This window comes from Colias eurytheme, chromosome 29, assembly GCF_061535395.1.
Source record: "Colias eurytheme isolate Ceu_HAF_F1 chromosome 29, ilColEury1 Martin Lab GWU primary, whole genome shotgun sequence".
Lineage (NCBI taxonomy): Eukaryota > Metazoa > Arthropoda > Insecta > Lepidoptera > Pieridae > Colias > Colias eurytheme.
In genome coordinates this window covers 1,992,134-2,011,781 of record NC_143008.1, presented here as the reverse complement: position 1 = coordinate 2,011,781, position 19,648 = coordinate 1,992,134, and the positions used below count along the sequence as shown (strand labels likewise).

At 36.8% G+C, this 19,648-nt stretch overlaps 4 protein-coding genes across 4 annotated transcripts in view; 3 read left to right on the top strand and 1 right to left on the bottom strand.

Annotated features, from left to right (window-relative positions):
• Positions 1-19,648, top strand: part of Prp3 (pre-mRNA processing factor 3) — a 147,039-nt gene that overhangs the window by 98,604 nt on the left and 28,787 nt on the right. The gene's annotated exons all lie outside the window — the stretch shown is intronic.
• On the top strand, positions 80-7,824 carry LOC149896074 (uncharacterized). Its single transcript, XM_090118262.1, has 5 exons — positions 80-267; positions 407-495; positions 1,539-1,663; positions 2,204-2,280; positions 7,450-7,824. The coding sequence occupies exons 1-5, from the start codon at positions 189-191 to the stop codon at positions 7,566-7,568; spliced, it is 489 nt and encodes a 162-aa protein (XP_089974388.1). The 5' UTR covers positions 80-188; the 3' UTR covers positions 7,569-7,824.
• On the bottom strand, positions 8,245-18,462 carry l(2)k09848 (WD repeat domain 74 lethal (2) k09848). Its single transcript, XM_090118264.1, has 8 exons — positions 18,366-18,462; positions 18,065-18,219; positions 17,599-17,818; positions 11,470-11,641; positions 10,821-10,913; positions 9,630-9,822; positions 9,103-9,254; positions 8,245-8,470 (listed from the first exon to the last, which is right to left on the bottom strand). Exons 1-8 carry the CDS (start codon positions 18,427-18,429, stop codon positions 8,266-8,268), a joined length of 1,254 nt encoding a protein of 417 aa, XP_089974390.1. The 5' UTR covers positions 18,430-18,462; the 3' UTR covers positions 8,245-8,265.
• On the top strand, positions 12,289-13,642 carry LOC149896073 (uncharacterized). Its single transcript, XM_090118158.1, has one exon. It carries the CDS (start codon positions 12,582-12,584, stop codon positions 13,434-13,436), a length of 855 nt encoding a protein of 284 aa, XP_089974284.1. The 5' UTR covers positions 12,289-12,581; the 3' UTR covers positions 13,437-13,642.

Here is a 19,648-nt window from a genome sequence, read left to right as displayed (position 1 = left end):
CTTTTTGGTTTCTGTGGTTGACAGTTTATTTTGTGTAATCTGTGGTTGTCTTTGTCATTTCAATTATTTTTGATGAAATTTGAAGTTTGAATCTGAACGTTGTGTTTGAATTTTATTTGAAAAGACGCGAATTTAATTTTGTTGCTTGATTAATAACTAACTAAAGTTAGTGCAGAAATAATAACAAAATGACCACTGAAACTGCAATGGATCCATGGCTATTAGAATTTTTGGAGGAAATAGATGCTGTACTAAAAAGAATCGACGGTGAGAGGAAAATAAACTTAAAACAATATTATTTTCATATTTGCAGTTGCACTTTTTCTAAAAATTTTACTTCAAAAACAACTTTTATATGTTTCTATTTTCTCTCGATTATGGTCGAGAAACTTTGTTTCATTTGCAGATATAATTGATAAGGATCAAAAAAAAATCAAAGAACGTAAAAAAAGGTTTGAAAAAGAACACAAACTTGCGCAGGAATCAAAATTAAATGTGAGTAATACTTCTTAATTAAGTAAATATTTCATTATTTCTGTAAAGGTTTTGATTCATTTAAAATATTTGTAACAGTGTGTAGAGGATCTAAATTTTAATCACTCGCCCAGGCAAGTAGTTAATGTTATAGAAACATTTGTTTAGGCAGTTAACAAAGAGGCTAGGCTCTTAATATAATAGTTGATTAAGCTATTTGGCTGATAAAGATATAATTAATGACTCAGGCCCCGGAATCACAGACACAATAGAAAATCTATTGTGTCGTGGACCGATCGGGCCATTGGGGGCTCAATGGGTTAAGTTTTCAGTTCTTATGATATAATCACTTGCATTTCACTGCTGTAAAAAGTAGCCTATATTACTCTCTAGCCACCTAACTATCACCTAATACAAAAATCATAAAATAAATAATGTACGGGCATTTCTCTGCAACTCGATGTCAAGCGCCTATTTTGCGTGAGAGAGGGAGGTGGGGGAAACCAGCTAATACTGAAACCACCCGAGCTCCTCCATGAAGCCAAGCAACTTGTGAGGGCTGCCGAAGGTTTCAGGGAGGGACCCGGAAGACCCCAGGTGCCTTGCCCTGTACTCCGCAACCCTCTTACATTCCATGATGACGTGGGCTGCTGTTTCCTTGGACGATATGCATGCTCTGCATAGCGGACTGTCTGTGATCCCTAAATTAAAAACATGTTTGTTGAAGGGGCCGTGCCCTGTGAGGGCCCCGGTTATTACACGTAGTTGCACTCTGCGTAGGTTAAAAGTTTTTTATGATACAAAAATCATATCATAAAATAATTCCATTAAATCAAAATAGATAGACAAACTAACACACAGTTTCACATCACTACATAGGATAAAACAAAGTCACCCTTGCTATCAGTCCGTCCATATGTATGCTTAGATATTTAAAACTATGCAACAGATTTTGATGAAGATTTTTAATAGATACAAGTGGTCCTTTAGGAATGTTTTGATATATAATTTGTGAAGTTTTTTACAAAGCTAGTTTATAATATTACTATGGATACATTTTTCAGGAGGAATTGACGCAGAAGCTTGCTGAATTATCCAAAAGGACAAATGAATTGGACAGAATGTGCGAGACGTTCGAATCGAGACTGACTATAGCCGATAGCGATAAGATCAGACTGGAGAATGCTAAGTAAGTTTTATTTTTCTTTACTAACTAGCTGTGCTCCACGGTTTTACCCGCAGTGCTCCGCTCTTGTATATATAGCCTTCCTCAATATATGGGCTATCTAACACCGAAATAATTTTTCAAATCAAACCATTAGTTCCCGAGATTAGTGTGTTCAAACAAACTCTTCAGCTTTATAATTTTAATATAGATTGAGTTTTTTGCATTTGGAAACTTTACATGTTTTTTAGGCAACTTCCAAAATTTCATCAATTTGATGTATATTATGTTCATGTACTTTTGTCAAAATTGAAATTTTTCAATATGTATATCTGCAAATGCTTTTAAACATAGGTGTATATATTTCATGAGTGAATAAATTGTTCACGCTTAACTCAAAAACCAGAAAATTATTGCTTTGTGTTGGGTATACTCGTGTATATATATCAGTGCTAGTTTCATCAAAATTGGTTCAGTATTTTTGAGATGTGAGGGCTACACATAAAGCATTCACAGGATAATATTTCACTATCAAATTATTACTCATGAATTATGTCATTACAGGGAAGCATATCAAATTGGGAAGGAGCTGACTGGCATTCGTTTCGACTTTACTGCACCACCAAATGTCGCTAAGGGCTGTATCCTTTTTATATAAAACTAGCTTTCCACCCGCGGCTCCACCCGCGCAGTCAAAGAAAAACCCGCATAGTTCCCGTTCCCGTGGGATTTCCGGGATGAAACCTAGCCTATGGTGCTCAGTGATGATGCAGCTATCTAATGGTGAAAGAATTTTTGAAATCGGTCCAGTAGTTTTAAATGCGTGAAAACCATACATACATACATAAATAAATAATTACAAACCTTTCCTCTTTATAATATTAGTATAGATATAGCCTATATCACTGAGTTCCTTAGTAAATTACTGTATGTAGCTTTTTATTGTTTCAATATTTCGTTCTTTGAAAAATGTATGCTAAGACATGTAAATATAACATTTCATTGACTATCTCTAAAAGGGCTGATTTTTCAATCCTTGGTTAAAACTTATTCGTCGAATAATGTATTAAACTACCATTTTAAAGACGTATTCTAATTGCCTGTATTTGACAGTGTACAAGTGACATTTTAATATTATCGTGTACTATACTATATGTTATGTATGTGCATTGATTTGTCATCTTACGTGACATTAAAGTCAGTTCGTTAACAGCCGTCTAGCGTTTCATTCGTGTCCTTCCGCATATCTATCAGTGGCGACGAGATACCCGCGATATAAAAAATAAAATAAAAATGTCGTTTTCGAATATGAGCATTTTATCCAATTTCGATCACAGTCTGCAAACTTGGAAGACTTTCAAAAGCAGGATAGCTCAATGGTTCATCGCGAACGACATAGATGCGGTGAAAGACCCCTTGGGAGTGAAAAGACGAGCGTTCTTACTCAGTGCATTGTCAGATAGTACCTACAAGTTGGCATCTGACCTTGCGTTGCCGAAAGAATTGCAAGAGGTGCCATATGAAGACATTCTACGCCTTTTAGATGCACATTTTACGCCGAAACAAGTTGGTTTTGGTGAACGGCATAAATTCTATTCGGCAGAACAGCTACCTACGGAATCGACGCAACAATGGGCGGCGAGACTTCGCGGCCTCACAGCATACTGTAACTTCAGTAATGTAGAAGAGGTGTTGCGCGATCGATTTATAATGGGAATGTTGCCTGGACCCGAGAAAGAGAAGCTGTACGTGCAGGACCTGGCAGAGCTGACATTAGCCAGAGCGGTGGAGCTGGTCGAGAATCTACGCAGCGCGCGCGCGGCCGCCATTGCGGCTACGCCAAATACATCCGACGCTTTGTTTAAAATCGCGAATAAAGTGCCATATAACAAGAACAATAGTGAGAATAAAGAAAAGTGTTCAGTGTGCGGCTATAAAAATCATAAGTCGTCAGAGTGTCGTTTCGCGAGTTTTATTTGTAAGAGATGTCATAAAAAGGGTCACTTGCGTCGAATGTGCAAAGCAGTCAAATGTGTAAATACGGATGCGACCGGTGAGAGCGATGACGATGGTGAGTTATATCTTATTCGATCAATTAAAGGGGAGCCGTTAGTGGAAACAGTATGTGTAAACGGGGTAAAAATTCCTTTTGAAGTGGATAGTGGTTCGGCCGTTACTGTCATATCTAATAGAACATATTCAATGTATTTTCCGAATGTACCATTATCGAACACTAATAAAAAACTCGTCAGTTACACGGGGGAGGTCATTGCATGCATAGGCTGTGCACCTATGACGGTCGAATGGAAGGGACGTACGAATAAACTACAAGTGTATGTTGTTCGTCACGGCGGGCCGCCCCTCCTCGGTCGAGATTTTATAGCGAAGTTCGAGTTACAACTATCACCGGTATTTAATTGTAAAGTTGCAAATGATATACATTCATTACATTTACGCTATCCAGATATATTTTCAAATAAATTAGGCGAATTTAATAGGCATAAAGTTTCATTACATTTGAAACTAGACGCAAAACCCTTATATTTCAAAGCACGCCCCATGCCGTTCGCATTGCGTGATAAAGTAGACCAGGAAATAAACAGGCTTCTAGATTTAGGAATACTCAAACCCGTATCACACTCAGAGTACGCGTCGCCGATCGTTCCTGTGTTAAAACGCGATGGATCGGTTCGATTGTGTGTTGATTACTCAGTTAGTCTAAATAAACAATTAGTTGTTGACAAATATCCATTACCGACTATAAAAGAATTATTTTCGAAGCTTCACGGCGGTCAGCAGTTTTCCAAATTAGACTTATCAATGGCTTATAACCAATTCATTCTAGATGAACAGTCACAAAAGTACACTTGCATCAATACCCATCGCGGCCTTTTTGTATTTACGAGGCTAGTTTTCGGGTTAGCGAGCGCGCCTGCTATTTTTCAACGCGCAATGGACGAGTTGCTTTCTGGTATCGACGGCGTACTGTGTTTATTAGATGATGTCTGTATCACGGGCCGCAACCGAGCTGAACATCTCGAAAGGCTACACACGGTATTACAACGCTTACAAGCAGCCGGGCTCGTTTTACAGCGGGAGAAATGTGAATATTTTAAGGATGAGGTTAACTACTTAGGATATATTATTAATAAGGATGGATTGAAAAAAAATCCGGATAAAGTTAAAGCTATATTGGAAGCCCCCATTCCAGCTAATTTAAATCAGTTACAATCATTTTTGGGGTTAATTAATTATTATAGATGTTTTATACCGGATGCTTCGACTATATTAAGTCCTTTATATGAATTATTAAAAAAAGGTATTAAGTGGCATTGGTCAGACCTAGAAAACAAAGCGTTTATCCGAATAAAGGAAATATTAGCTTCCGATCAAGTGTTAGCACACTACAACGCAGAAGCAAAAATTATTTTAACGGTGGACGCATCACCAAGTGGTTTAGGGGCAATTTTATCCCAAATAGCGGGTGATGGGCAAGAAAGACCAGTTGCTTTTGCGTCTCGTACCTTAAATAGCGCAGAAAAGCATTACTCGCAAATACAAAAAGAAGCTACCGCTATTATTTTTGGTGTGCGGCGATTTCATCAATACTTGTACGGTCGTACTTCACCGTTTATTTTACGGACTGATCATAAGCCTCTTCTATCAATATTCGGTCCATATAAGGGCATTCCGGAAGTATCGGCAAATAGGTTACAACGATATGCGTTATTTTTAAGTAGCTACAATTACGAGATTGAATATGTAAAGAGTAAAGATAATACAGCTGATTATCTATCGCGGGCGAGCCTACCGCTCGCGCCAGCGGACGGGGGGAAAGCGCGCGGGGAGGCAGACACCTGCGACCGCGCAGCGTATATTCGATTTGTTTTTGAGGGCGCGTTACCGATCACTATGTGTGAGTTGCGAGAAGCAACTATTAAAGATCCGATACTGAATCGAGTTATTACTTATGTATTAAACGGCTGGCCTAGAAAGGTAAGCGATGCTTTAATTCAACCATATTTTGCGTGTAGGTTGCAGTTATCATATGAAAATGAGTGTCTTATGCGCGGGCACAAGATAGTTATACCGAGTTCTTTACGTAATCAGGTTTTAAAGGAATTGCATACGTCACATTTGGGTATAGTTAAAACTAAGACGGAAGCCCGGGCGAGATTTTGGTTTCCTGGCATAGACGAAACGCTTGAAAAAATGATAAGTACCTGTAATGTTTGTAATCAATTAAGGTCATCACCACCAAAGGCGCCTATTGTTCCGTGGCCCGCCGCACCGCACCCATTCTATAGAATACATCTGGATTTCCTTGGGCCTCTAAATGGTCGAATGTACTTGGTCATAGTGGATGCTTATAGTAAATGGGTCGAAGTTTATGATATGAGTAGTTGTAACTCGAGCGCCGTAACGGATAAAATGTATGAATTTATATCTCGTTTTGGGCTACCTAATACGATAGTGTCTGATAATGGTACAGCGTTCACGTCAACAGAATTTAGATATTTCTGTCAGTTAAACGGTATCAATCAGTTAACGTCACCGTCTTACCACCTGGCTAGTAACGGCCAAGCCGAAATATACGTTAAAATTGTAAAAAAAGGTATTAAATCTAGTATTTTGAGTAATAAAAACAAGAAAGATAGTAGATTGAATTTACTCAAATATTTATTCGATTACCGTAACTCTGTGCATTCGATAACAAATGTTTCTCCGGCTGAGTTAGTGTTTGGGCGCAAGCTGAGGTGCCGTTTTGATTTAATGAATCATACTCGTTTTCCGCTTTCATCGACCGCATCCGCTAATAGTAATGTAACATATTTTAATCAGTGTTCACAAACTAAAAATGTACATAAAAGAGATGTAGTATTTGTGCCTGGACAATACGTTTTATATAAAAAATATTTTAATAAGAAAGACTATAAATGGTGTAAAGGTACTATTATAAGAAAAATGGGGAAAATGTTATATTGTATTAAAGATTTTGTAACAAATTCGATAGTTAAAAAACACAAGAATCAAATAATTCTATACAAAGGCGATATTTTAGATAAGCAACCTTGGGACTTAGAAAATTCTAACGTATCGGGCACATCATCGCATTCTCCGACGCCTTCAACGTCCGCGACACGAGAAGCGTCCGTGCCGAGAGCAGAGGCGGATGAGAGAGGGGACGACAGGGTGACATATTCACCTGTAAACAGCGGCTCGCCTCAACCGGCCACTGACGGACAGCAGCGCTCGCCGCCGCGGCCGTCGTGGGTGACGACGACGCGAGGCGTACGGCGCTCGCCCGAGACCGATGTGGAAGACGAGTGCTTCCACGACGCGGAAGCGAGCCAGCAGCAGCGCGATGAAGTCCAGCCGTACCAATCGGCCCCTAACGCGCGCGAGAAGCGCAACCGTCCCAAGGTTGACTTCAAAAAGTATTTTTAATTATGTTTCACTATGGGGGAGGGACTGTTATGTATGTGCATTGATTTGTCATCTTACGTGACATTAAAGTCAGTTCGTTAACAGCCGTCTAGCGTTTCATTCGTGTCCTTCCGCATATCTATCACTATACAATCCTTGGTTAAAACTTATCCGTCCAATAAAGTACACGATAATATTAAAATGTCACTTGTACACTGTCAAATACAGGTAATTAGAATACATTTTTGAAATGGTAGTTTAATACGTTATTCAACAAATAAATTTTAACCAAGGATTGAAAAATCAACCCTTAACTCTTTTAAAACATTAATACAAATGAAACTTAATAATTACAAAAATAAATATCCCTAACTCGGTATCAGATATAAAGAACAAGTCCCGGCGTCTCTTGCAACCGTTCGAGTTACAAGCGGACAGCGAAATGATGTGGGAACAACTGGGGTCAGCGTTCCCGAACCCACTCACCGGGGTGGAGAAATAGGGATTTGTGATAAATTGTGTTTTTTAACGTGATAACGTTTTTAAAATCGTTTTAGTCGGGTGACATGTTCAGAAACTTGTGTCACACCAAAACTTCACGAGCGCGATCGCAGGTATAACGAGAGAGAGACGGACCGATCTCTCGTCTCATCTCGAGCGCTGCCACCAATAAGACGTTATCACGTAAACATCTCGATCGTAAACCTACTTTACAAACAACCAATTTTTTTTTTGTGGAATTAAATTATTTTAAACTAGCTGTGTATATCATAAATGAGTTTTTCCTCCTAATCCTAGTGTTCCTGGGTGAATATCAGTAGAAAAAGTAGCCTATGTTACTCACTGTCAGTGAAACTCTCGTCAAAATGGCTGCAGCCGTTACAGATTTTAGTCGGAACAAACAGAAAAAATTATGTGCATACGTACTAGTACGCATACGTATTTAGTAAAAAGCGGTTATTTCAATATTAAATACAGACCCTCTGTTTATTTGTATAGATTTTTTTTTATGGACAAACAGACATTAATTTTTAAAACTTCGTTGCGTAGTTATCAAGATTTTAGACTATGTCAAATTTCATACTGTATTCGTAAACTTCGTAAATGTTTTTGCTTTAAGTATTAATATAAAACCAATCACAAGACTACATCAGGAGTATTTCATCAAAATAAAACACTTATTAAATTCAAAACATTTATTACGCATTATGAAACACGCTCTTCGCTTTCTTCTCCCGCTTCTTCTTCTCCAATCTTCTCTTCTGCTTCTCTGTGCTTCGCAGAAGTTTGACGATCGCATCTTCTCCGCTTGTAACTTCCGTACTACCTTCTGTGGAAGGTTTGCATTTCTTCGCTTCGACTTCTGTGTCTTCTTCCAAATGCTTCTTGCGTGGTGTTTTTATTCTGTAAAGAAAAAAAAAGGTTTTAAACAACAAAATTAATTATACTTTATAGAGAACTGCACATGTCTCGCGGATTCGCCTGCGGAAAAAATGACGAGAAAGATAATTTTCGCCTTTAAAAATTTGAATATGAAAATAAAACTAAGTTTCCGTCCGTCGCTTTCACGTCATATTTTGATGAAAGTAATGAAAATATTCGGTAAGAAATATGGTATATTAAAAAAAAACAAGCTAGTAGTTAAGTTTAAGTTAGTACTACCATTGCGAGACATAAGCTAGTTTTAAAAAATCGAAACTTAAAATTGTATGTACTTTTTATATTTTATTGTTTTTACACTTCCCGCACCAGTAAAATTTTGATTTGTATAGATTCTTTTACTTATCACTACATAGTATAAAACAAAGTCGCTTTCTCTGTCCCTATGTCCCTTTGCATCTTTAAAACTACGCAACGGATTAGGATGCGGTTTTTTTAATAGATAGAGTGATTCAAGAGGAGGGTTTTAGTATATAATTTATTAGGTTTTAGACAAAGCGGGCGAAGCTGCGGGCGGTAAGCTAGGAAGTTATAATATCGCTAATCGCTATTAGCGTTTTTTACCTAAATAATGCCAGCAACATGCATTTACTTACCCAACAGTTTCCATATTTTCAAAGATCTCATCCAAATCGTCATCTTTAATCGTAATCTCTTGTTCTTCCTTTACATCTTCAGAAAAGTTTTGCAAAGGCGTAGATGTCGCTGTCTGCACTAGGACTGTAGTAAGTTTTGAGGTTAGGTATTGCTGTAAAAAGAAAAATAATAAGAGTATAGAAAAATAGAGGGAACAATGTTGGGCTGAAAATTTAGAAATTAAAAGCCTAACAGAGAAGGGAAGAGGATTAATTTTAGCTTTTGGTAGAAATAGAGATTTAAAAAAAATCACGAAACTTTTTTTAAATAATATTGATAGCGAGTGCTTTCTATATACTTAGAGGATGTGTTGCTTGTCAAGAAATTATTAATTTATTTTTGAATGATAAATCAAAATAATATTTAAATACATATAATATAAATTATGTAATCTAAAACATGTAACATAGCAAATAAAAACAAGATCAATACACACATTTATCATTGACAAAAACATACATATTGTTTTTCACAAAAATAAACTCACCCTATAAACACAATTCTTGCTGCTATGTTCGTGCACCCGGATATGTCTATCCAGGCTGGTACTGATTACCATTTTGTCACAAACAGCTATACTAGTTATAGCCCCGGCTGCGCCTTTGTAGCCTTTATCGAGACGCGTGTGACGGAAATCCACTTGATGGAGTTGGCCACGACCGAAACCTACTAGGACTTGTCTGAAAATTAATATAAATACTAATAAGAAATAAATATAAATAATAAGTAATAAATTCTCAATATGTTGACATAATATAATATTTAACTAGATTTACAATCATGCTCAAAAAAATGTCTAACACAAAACTCTGCCTATACATGAGTAGGTAGAGTTTTCATATGAACATATATGTACATATAATAAACTTATTTAATACTAGCTTTCCACCCGCGGATTCGACCGCGCAGTCAAAGAAAAACCCGCATAGTTCCCGTTCCCGTGGGATTTCCGGGATAAAACCTATCCTATGTCCCAGGGTAAAAAGTAGCCTATGTCCTTTCTCGGGTATCAAAATATCTCTATACCAAATTTCATGCAAATTGGTTCAGTAGTTAAGGCGTGATTGAGTAACAGACAGACAGACAGAGTTACTTTCGCATTTATAATATTATTATAGTATGGATTATATCGATACAATAAAAATGATTCGCCAAATACATATGTTGATACATACGTCTATTATAGCAGCTAGTTATTTAAGTGAAGTCCCGTGTCCCCTAGTGGGGTAAGGGGCAGATGCATTATTCATACTTCTGTTTCACTGATCGATTTTCTTTAGGGACAAGTAGGTGATCAGCCTTCTGTGTCCTGCCAGACCGAGACATTTTTTTTTTCTTCGTCTCCACCGGGAATCGAACCCAGGACCCCTCGGTTCCACGCTCACGCGTCAACCACTGTACCAAGGAGGCGGTCAAATCTAGTTATTAATAGGGACTATTTATTTATTAATACTAATATTATTAAGATAGTATGGAAGCTCAAGATGATTGGCTAATAGATAGTAGGCTACTAGGTAAGTGTATTAACTATTGTTTTCAAATACAAATTGTAAATTCAATGTTAGCAAATCAATTTGTGATTTGTGTTGAATAGTTAAATTATAACAGATATAATATTTGTGTTATCACAATTCATACAATATGCGTGATTAATCATTTTAATGTTTAATTTACTTACCTCTCGTCAAAACCGTTAGCTATGCATGTAGCGGCCATGCCTTTTGTATCCACATTGCAAATCGGCCTGCGTTGTACCCGCGTGTCGTATAACCTGAAATCATATGGAAAATATATTTATTATTATCAAGCTTATGAGTAGAAATTGAGATTTGAGTAACTGAAAAAAGTAACTAAACTAACAACAAATACTAATCAATAATAAAATCTAGGACAAATGATAAGTAACAGGCAAAACAATATTTGCAGGGCAGGCAATAAGTAATAAGGGGAATAAATATAATAATACGGAGGGGAAGTGTATGTATAAAAAAAACTTGAGGTGTCAAGGGACACCCGGATGCAACGAATTTTCTTTGTCTATAAGAGAGAGGCAGACAGAGAAACACACGCACGCCGCAAGGCTCACAACTATAGCAAAAAGTGTCGTTATGTACAACTTTTCGTTTTCATTTTTTTTCTTTCTAGCCACCTATCGCAACGCGCGATAAAGAAATTTTTTCCAAATATGTCGCAGGAATTAGGAAAAATATTCTTTTATTAAAAGAAAACAAAGTTTCGTCGTCAGTATAAAAACTCAATACAGTAACAAGAAAATAAAGTTATATAGGATCAGTAATATAACACTATATTAAGAACTTGATACAAACCTAACATAACCATGTCTAGAGCAAACCGCAAGCAAATTCTCCTCGAGGAACGTTAAATCCGTGACCCACACAGGCCTCCGTAATTGCAGCCAGTCGTGCGGCAGATTCTTTGCTATAAATATAGGCGCTGTTTCACCTATACGCCATAGTTTTAAATCGTTCTCTTCGCCACCTGAAAAAATATATTAAAATGCTAGATAATTTTATGGGTATTACATATAGGACTAACATATAAAATTCATAGGTTAAATGACGTTTCGAATTTAGAAGGTAATTTGATAAGTATCTCGGAAGGACTAGACGTTTTTCTTTGGCTAACATGAGATAAAATATAATTAGTCTTATGAATTAGATTACAGGTAAGTAAATATTTCAGGACAATTTTCACACACGGCACGATCTGATCCCATTCTAAGCTTTCGCTTGTGTTATGGAAACCAGATGTTATCAGCCATCTGGTACTAACAAACATATATATAATTTTTAAATAAAAATTTATATAGATAATTTGCCCCAGGTGGGAATCGAATCCACGGCCACTGGCTTGGAAGGCAGGGCCACTACCAACTAAGCCAACCGGTCAGTCAAGGGTTTAGCAGTAAAGAATTTGTTAATAATTAAATAATTTAAGAGATAGCATAACAAAACATATTGTAATATTTTTAATATTCCTTAATATCTACAATTGACTAAAAAGACTTTTGTCTAAGCTTAAAATTTTTATAGAAAACTAGCGGTCCGCCCCGGCTTCGCCCGTGGTACATATGAAAAATAGATGTTGGCCGATTCTCAGACTTACCCGATGTAGGGACACACATATGCAATTCGCTGACCGAGCTTTTGTATATGTGTGCGTCCACATTGTTTCCCCGACGCTTTCTACATTTTTATTAGAATTATTAGTTAGTAGTGCTTAACGGCTAGTTCTAACAACACATATATTGTGAAGAGTAATAAAGTGATTAAAGGAAAGGCATTATTATTTGGGCAACCTTGGGGTACAGAAGCACTACTCAACATTGGTGACCCCGACAAAGAACATCAAGAAATTATAATAGAATAAAATATTATTTTGAAGACGAAGATTTATTAGAAGAATTTAAATTTTAAATATGACGATGCCTACATCAAACCTTGGAGCGATGCCGTCGTCGGAAGTTTTCGCCGTTACAGTTTCGTCCCGGATACCAGATTTTTGGGTGGACCAGCCGCGTGTGTGGTTTTATCGTGTGGAAGCAATTTTGGCCCCGCAGAAATTAGGTGACGAAAGCAAATTCGACTTAGTCATATCTAAGTTACCGAAAGACGTAATAGTACAAATCACAGATTTTTTAGAAAAACCGCCGGACACAGACAAATTCCAAAAATTAAAAAATAAACTTTTAACATTATTCGAGGATTCCAAAAACCGTCAAATAGAAAAACTAATTGGAGAGATGGAATTGGGAGACCAGAAACCCTCCCAACTATTGCACCGGATGCGTGACCTGGCCAGGGACAAAATTCCAGATGATACACTTCGAGTTTTGTGGCAGGGTCATCTGCCACCTACAATTAAGGCCGTCCTAGTGGTCGCTGAAACGAAAGACCTTAACAGCCTAGCAGTGATCGCCGATAACGTCGCAGAAGCCACACGTTCCAATCAGGTGGCGGAAGTGAGACACAGGAGTTCCAGTCACGAAGACGTTGAAGTAGCCACCCTTTCAGCGGAATTGGCGAAAATAAACGTGCGCCTTTCTAACATCGAGCGCTCGCGATCACGAGCAATACATCGGCGACCCAGAACACCGTCACGCAATCTTCGAGAGTCGTCAAGGTCATCTTCGAAGCGACGTCGTCCCGGCGGACCCGACTGGTTGTGCAGCTACCACTTCAGGTTCCGGCAGCGCGCTCACAGGTGCATCCAGCCGTGCGCGTGGAAGAGGAGCCCCAGCCCCAGCGCAGCAGCCGCCCAGCCGGAAAACTAGACAGGCAGGTGCAGACTACGGCGGAGGTCTGTACCATCACGCCGTGCAGCCGTCTCATGGTAACAGATATAAACACTAATTTAAAATTTTTAGTAGATACCGGTGCCAATGTTTCCGTTTTGCCCGTATCTAAAAATCCATTTAAATATCATAAATTATGTCGATCAGATCTTAAATTATACGCTGCTAACGGTACAGAAATTGCAACTTATGGCATTAAATCAATTGTTTTAAACCTTAATTTAAGAAGACCGTACCGTTGGGATTTCATTTTAGCAGACGTCAAACAGCCAATATTGGGAGCTGATTTTTTAACACATCATAAATTATTAGTTGATTTGTATCGAAAAAAGTTAATTGATCAAACTACCGATTTACATGTATTAGCCTCCTTAGTTTCGTGTACGCAACAATCGCTAAATTCTGTGTGCAAAAGTCATCCGTATTACGATTTATTAAATATGTTTCCTGACATTACTAAACCGATGTCGTTTAAAGAAACTACATCGCATAACGTTTTACATTATATAGAGACGAGCGGCCCACCTATTCATGCTAGAGCTAGACCGTTACCCCCGGATAGATACAAAAAGGTGAAGGAAGAGTTCAGGGTTATGCAAGAATTAGGTATCTGTAGGCCTTCTAAAAGTGCTTGGGCTAGTCCGCTTCATATTGTAGTTAAAAAGAATGGCGAGTTAAGGCCGTGCGGAGATTATCGACAGCTCAACGCAATAACAAAGCCCGACAGATATCCAGTTCCGCGATTACACGACTTTACTTTTATATTGGCTAATAAGAAAATATATTCAAAAGTGGACATAAATAGAGCCTATCACTGCATAAAAGTTGCCCCATGCGATATAGAAAAAACTGCTATTATTACTCCTTTCGGACTTTTCGAATTTCCCCGTATGAGTTTTGGCCTAAGGAACGCCGCACAAACGTTTCAACGTTTTATGAACAATACCGTTTTACAAGGTCTCGATTTTTTATTTTGTTATTTAGATGACGTCATAATTGCCAGCGAAAATGAGACTTTACATCAAGAACATTTGAAGTTAGTATTCGAACGTTTCAATACATACGGCATATCTATAAACTTAAGCAAGTGTAGCTTCGGACAGTCGCGTATAGAATTCTTAGGTCACGAAGTGAGCGTAGATGGAATTAAACCGCTCAAAGATAAAGTCGAAGCCATAGTTAATTTTCCTAAACCCGTTACAGTATCGGATTTAAGACGATTTTTAGGAATGATTAATTTTTATAGACCACATTTACCTCATTTAGCGTCACATCAATGCGAACTTAATAAATATTTAGTGAATTCTAAGAAAAATGATAAATCGAAAATTATTTGGAACAATGTTAGTGAAAATGCTTTTGTGCAATGTAAGATAGGTTTACAGAATGCCGTTACATTGTCACATCCCCTTTTAGATGTTCCCTTAGCCTTGATGACCGACGCTTCCAATACCTGTATGGGTGCGGTATTGCAACAGCGAGTAAAAGGTAAGTGGATACCCCTAGGATATTTTTCCAAAAAATTTTCGCCTACCGAGCAAAAGTATTCTACTTATGATAGGGAATTGCTAGCGATTTTTCAAGCTATAAAATATTTTAGGAAATTATTTGAAGGCCGTCCTTTAACTATATATACAGATCATAAGCCTTTATGTCATCCATTTTCTAAAATAGGTAATGACAGTAAAGAAACGCCTAGAAGGACGCGACAATTACTTTTTATTAGTGAATTTACGGTCGACATACAGCATATTAGCGGTAAAGATAATATTGTAGCCGATACTTTATCGCGCGTAGAAACAATTGTTTGCCCGACTGTACTCGACTTCAACGAACTTGCTGACTCGCAAGCGAAAGACGAGTACTTGATTAATATGACACGAAGTGGGCATAGCGATAATAATGTAAAGTTTAAGAAAATGTATTTACCGACTTGTAAAAAAGGAGTATATTGCGAAGTTTCAAATAATATTATTAGACCTTATTTAACAGAATATTTTAGAAAAATTGCTTTCGATAGTGTTCACAATTTAAGTCATCCCGGTATACGTACGACTCGGAAGATGGTCACTAAACAATTTTTTTGGCCTAGTATGAATAAAGATATAGGGAAATGGACCAAAGCGTGTGTATCATGTCAAAGGTCGAAGATTTCGCGTCACGTTGTTTCAGATATAGGAAAATTCCCGGAAGTTTCGCGATTCGAGCATATCCATGTGGATTTAGTTGGTCCATTGCCGACATCTCCACAGGGATTTAGATATTTATTAACAATTATAGATAGATGTACGCGTTGGCCTGAAGCATTTCCCGTTAAAGAAATTACTGCAGACGTCGTTGCTAAGCATATTTATGAAGGATGGATAGTTAGATATGGTTGTCCCGTCCGTATTACTAGTGATCAAGGACGTCAATTTGAGTCGAGTCTATTTTTAAAATTAATGTCATTTTTGGGTATTCATAAAATTCGTACTACGCCTTACCATCCACAAAGTAATAGCGCGGTGGAAAGATGGCATAGGTCGTTGAAAGCAGCCCTTATGGCGAGACTGCTCAGTAGTAATAAAACGTGGATAGACGAATTACCCACTGTTATGTTAGGGTTGAGAGCAGCAATACGAACTGATAGTAATGTTAGTGCCGCAGAATTGGCCTTCGGTAAAACTTTACGTTTGCCTGGCGAGTTCTACGATAGTTCTACAAATGACTGTGACGTAAACGATCCTTATAGTTTGGTAGAAAAAATCCGTGAAACTATATCTCAGTATCGCCCGACGAGAGATAAGACGAACGCAAAGAAAATATTCGTTTATTCCGATTTACAAAGTTGTAGTCACGTTTTTGTTAGAGACGATGCAGTTCACAGGTCTCTAAAACCGCCTTATGATGGTCCTTATCAAGTGTTAGAACGTAGTTCTAAAGTTTTTAAAATACAATTTCCGGATCGAGTCGCACGCATTTCCATTGACAGGTTAAAGCCAGCCTTTATTATAAAAGATGATGTTGATGTGGAAAATAATATTGTTCCACATAACACATCTTTATCGAAGTCGGTTCAGCATGCGCCACCCATAAGCGTAACTAGGAGCGGTCGCGTAATACGACGACCCGTGCGATTCGCGATATAGAACTTTCACACAGTATTTAGCTATTGTCTTTAATTCTAAGATTATCTGTAGTGTGATTCATTTATTATACTTGTGTGTTATATACCTTTTTTTTGCAGAATGTAAGTTTATATTCGTTTACATGTAGCTTTTGCGTCTTATACAAATTTTTATATTAATTATTTAACATATACAACGTTTTAAAGTAACTTAATTTGTTTTTATCGTTTCATATTGTTAATCATTTCATTTTATGTTTTACGTAAATATGATTAACATTACATTGCATTGTGCATATTTTACATTTTTGTGTACCTATTGCGAAAGAATAAAGTAATACGATAGTCTTGTTTTTGCGCATTGAAGATGCCTATTTAGTATTTCCTGTTTTTGTACTAGATTAGTAATTAGTTATATCGGATTACATAAGTATAAGAAATATGTATTACGAATTAATATGTGTCTTGCATTGTTATCTTGCATTGTCATTTTGTATTTAACGGTAATTGTTGTGTGTTTATTATGTCTTTTGATAAAATTTTTTTGGAGTGTATAATTTTTTTTTTGAAAAAGGGGGGGAATAATGTAGGGACACACATATGCAATTCGCTGACCGAGCTTTTGTATATGTGTGCGTCCACATTGTTTCCCCGACGCTTTCTACATTTTTATTAGAATTATTAGTTAGTAGTGCTTAACGGCTAGTTCTAACAACACATATATTGTGAAGAGTAATAAAGTGATTAAAGGAAAGGCATTATTATTTGGGCAACCTTGGGGTACAGAAGCACTACTCAACACCCGATATGCACAGAAAATTTCATGAGAATCGGTCCACCCGTTTCGGAGGAGTATGCAGACTAACATTGTGACACGAGAATTTTATATATAAGATTTATCATTACAAAAATTAATACAGCATTCTAAGCAGCATCTGTATAAATTGTATATTCTATTACCCCTTCAAGCAGAATTTATATGTGTCAATAATATAATTAATTACTGAAAACTATAAAAAAAAAAAATTAAATTACCAGTAGCGAAAACATTGCTATCGCTCCACACCTTCATTCTATCTATTTTCCCGCCAGTCTCAACAAGAGTATCTTCCTTTTTCCCCCAAATTTTGACCACGCCGCTAGCAACACCAGCGATGAGACGTCGTTTATAGCGACCGAGGCCTACAATGTCGCCAGATCCAAAATCTATTGTATCTGTATTTGTGAAGCCTTTCTCTGTGCTGTATGTTCCAATCTGAAAGAGTTAATGATTTTTATAGCATTTTTATGAATGATCCTACTAATATTATAAATGCGAAAGTTTGTGAGGATGGATGTGTGTGTGTGTTTGTTACTTTTTCACGCAAATACTACTGAACCGATTACAATGAAATTTAGCACACATATAGAGGGAAACTTGGATTAACACACAGGATAGAGTTTAATTTGGGAATTGATTTTCAGCATGCAGGTGGAAAATGTAAACATATATTAATAATACCTTTTGATTCCTCTTTCCTATAAGTATTTCTGTCTGTTCCTTGTTGCCCCATTCCATACAGGTGATAGTGTCATCTTTTTGTAAAGTTTTTATATCTACCAGGTTTTCGATACATTTTTTATTGTTTTTAGCTACGTCTGCGTGGTATTTTATATCTGTGGAGGAAATAGATCATTAGACATCTTATAGGCTGTAAGTTAACACGATAATAATACATATTTATTCTTAAAACTTTATTTGTGAAGTGCAGTTCGCAATCGAAATCGCACGCATATAATTTGTGCATATTTTATGTACTTACGTTTGAATGAGCCAATTCGGCTGCTAACAAAGAAGTCAAAAGTTTTCTCCTCTTTCAGTAGCATTTTTATATTCTTTTATACACTCATTATTTATAATTTATAAAAAATATAATTTGCACTATTTACAAATTACAAGCGAGTTCACCACGTGAAAATGTGAAGTTGAATTTGAAAGTTGAAGTATCCGTCAATGTCAAACGTCACTGACGTTCATCTTTTTTTTGTAACAATGGTCTATGATGCTAGGTTATTTACTAACTTAAAGTATTTGGCCACTGAAATATGTTTTGATATGTGTGTTTTTTACGACTAATAGGGGAAAGCTTATATGTTATAACACGTAGAGTTTTTTGATTAATATATAGTAGAGTGTAGACATTAAAATTAAAATCGCAATACTTGATCACTGGTAGTTCTTAAAAGATGACAATAAATTTGTTAGTAATAATAATATTACAGCTATTTTACAGCTTGAAAGAGCCCAGAGAATGATTCTGAAAATTATGACTAAAAAACATTTTAGATACCCAACTACAAAACTATACGCTGACTGTAAAGTCCTGTCGGTGCGGAAACTTTATATCTTAAATATGATACTTCGTACACATGCACACTTAAAATATGATAAACATCTCTTATCAACTATACGTAGGAATAATAAAATAGTTAAACAAGAATCGTGCAGAACCTGTATCGCGGGTAGGCACTCTTATGTAATGGGTCCAAGGCTGTACAACAAAATTTCCCAAATAATATCCATTTAACCACTCACAAAAAATAAACTAAAATTAGTTCTGAAAGAATGGCTTCTTACTTTGAATTACGAGGATACAGAAGTATTGCTAACTGTTAAAGTAAAATACATTAAAATTAAGTATTTTTTATTTATTTCTTTAGACTTAGACTTAGTGAATGACTGGCTTTATATATCCAGTCATTCGATCCCAAGACCCGTCCTTGGTCGTAGGGCTAAGTGAAAGTGTAATGGGAAAATAATTGTGCCTAAATAAAACACAATGATAATTATATCATTTTTAAAATATACAAAACCGTTGCTTTCTGGACTGCCCCCCTAGTCAAGTGGCTTTCTGTTAGCGTAGCGTTCAATAGAATAGACTACGAATGTATGAGATTGACGTAGGCTGTAGATAAACGTATCTACAGGTTACGTCAATCTCATACATTGTGCATACATTCGTAGTCTATTCTATTAAACGCTACGCTAACAGAAAGCCACTTGACTAGGGGGGCTGGTGGTTACAACTGAGCTTTGGTATAATAG

Coding starts and splice junctions, on each gene's coding strand:
- LOC149896074 (XM_090118262.1), top strand. CDS start 189: ATGACCACTGAAACTGCAATGGATCCATGGCTATTAGAATTTTTGGAG. Junction 268..406: donor TGTACTAAAAAGAATCGACG/GTGAGAGGAAAA, acceptor TTTCATTTGCAG/ATATAATTGATAAGGATCAA. Junction 1,664..2,203: donor ATCAGACTGGAGAATGCTAA/GTAAGTTTTATT, acceptor ATGTCATTACAG/GGAAGCATATCAAATTGGGA.
- LOC149896073 (XM_090118158.1), top strand. CDS start 12,582: ATGACGATGCCTACATCAAACCTTGGAGCGATGCCGTCGTCGGAAGTT.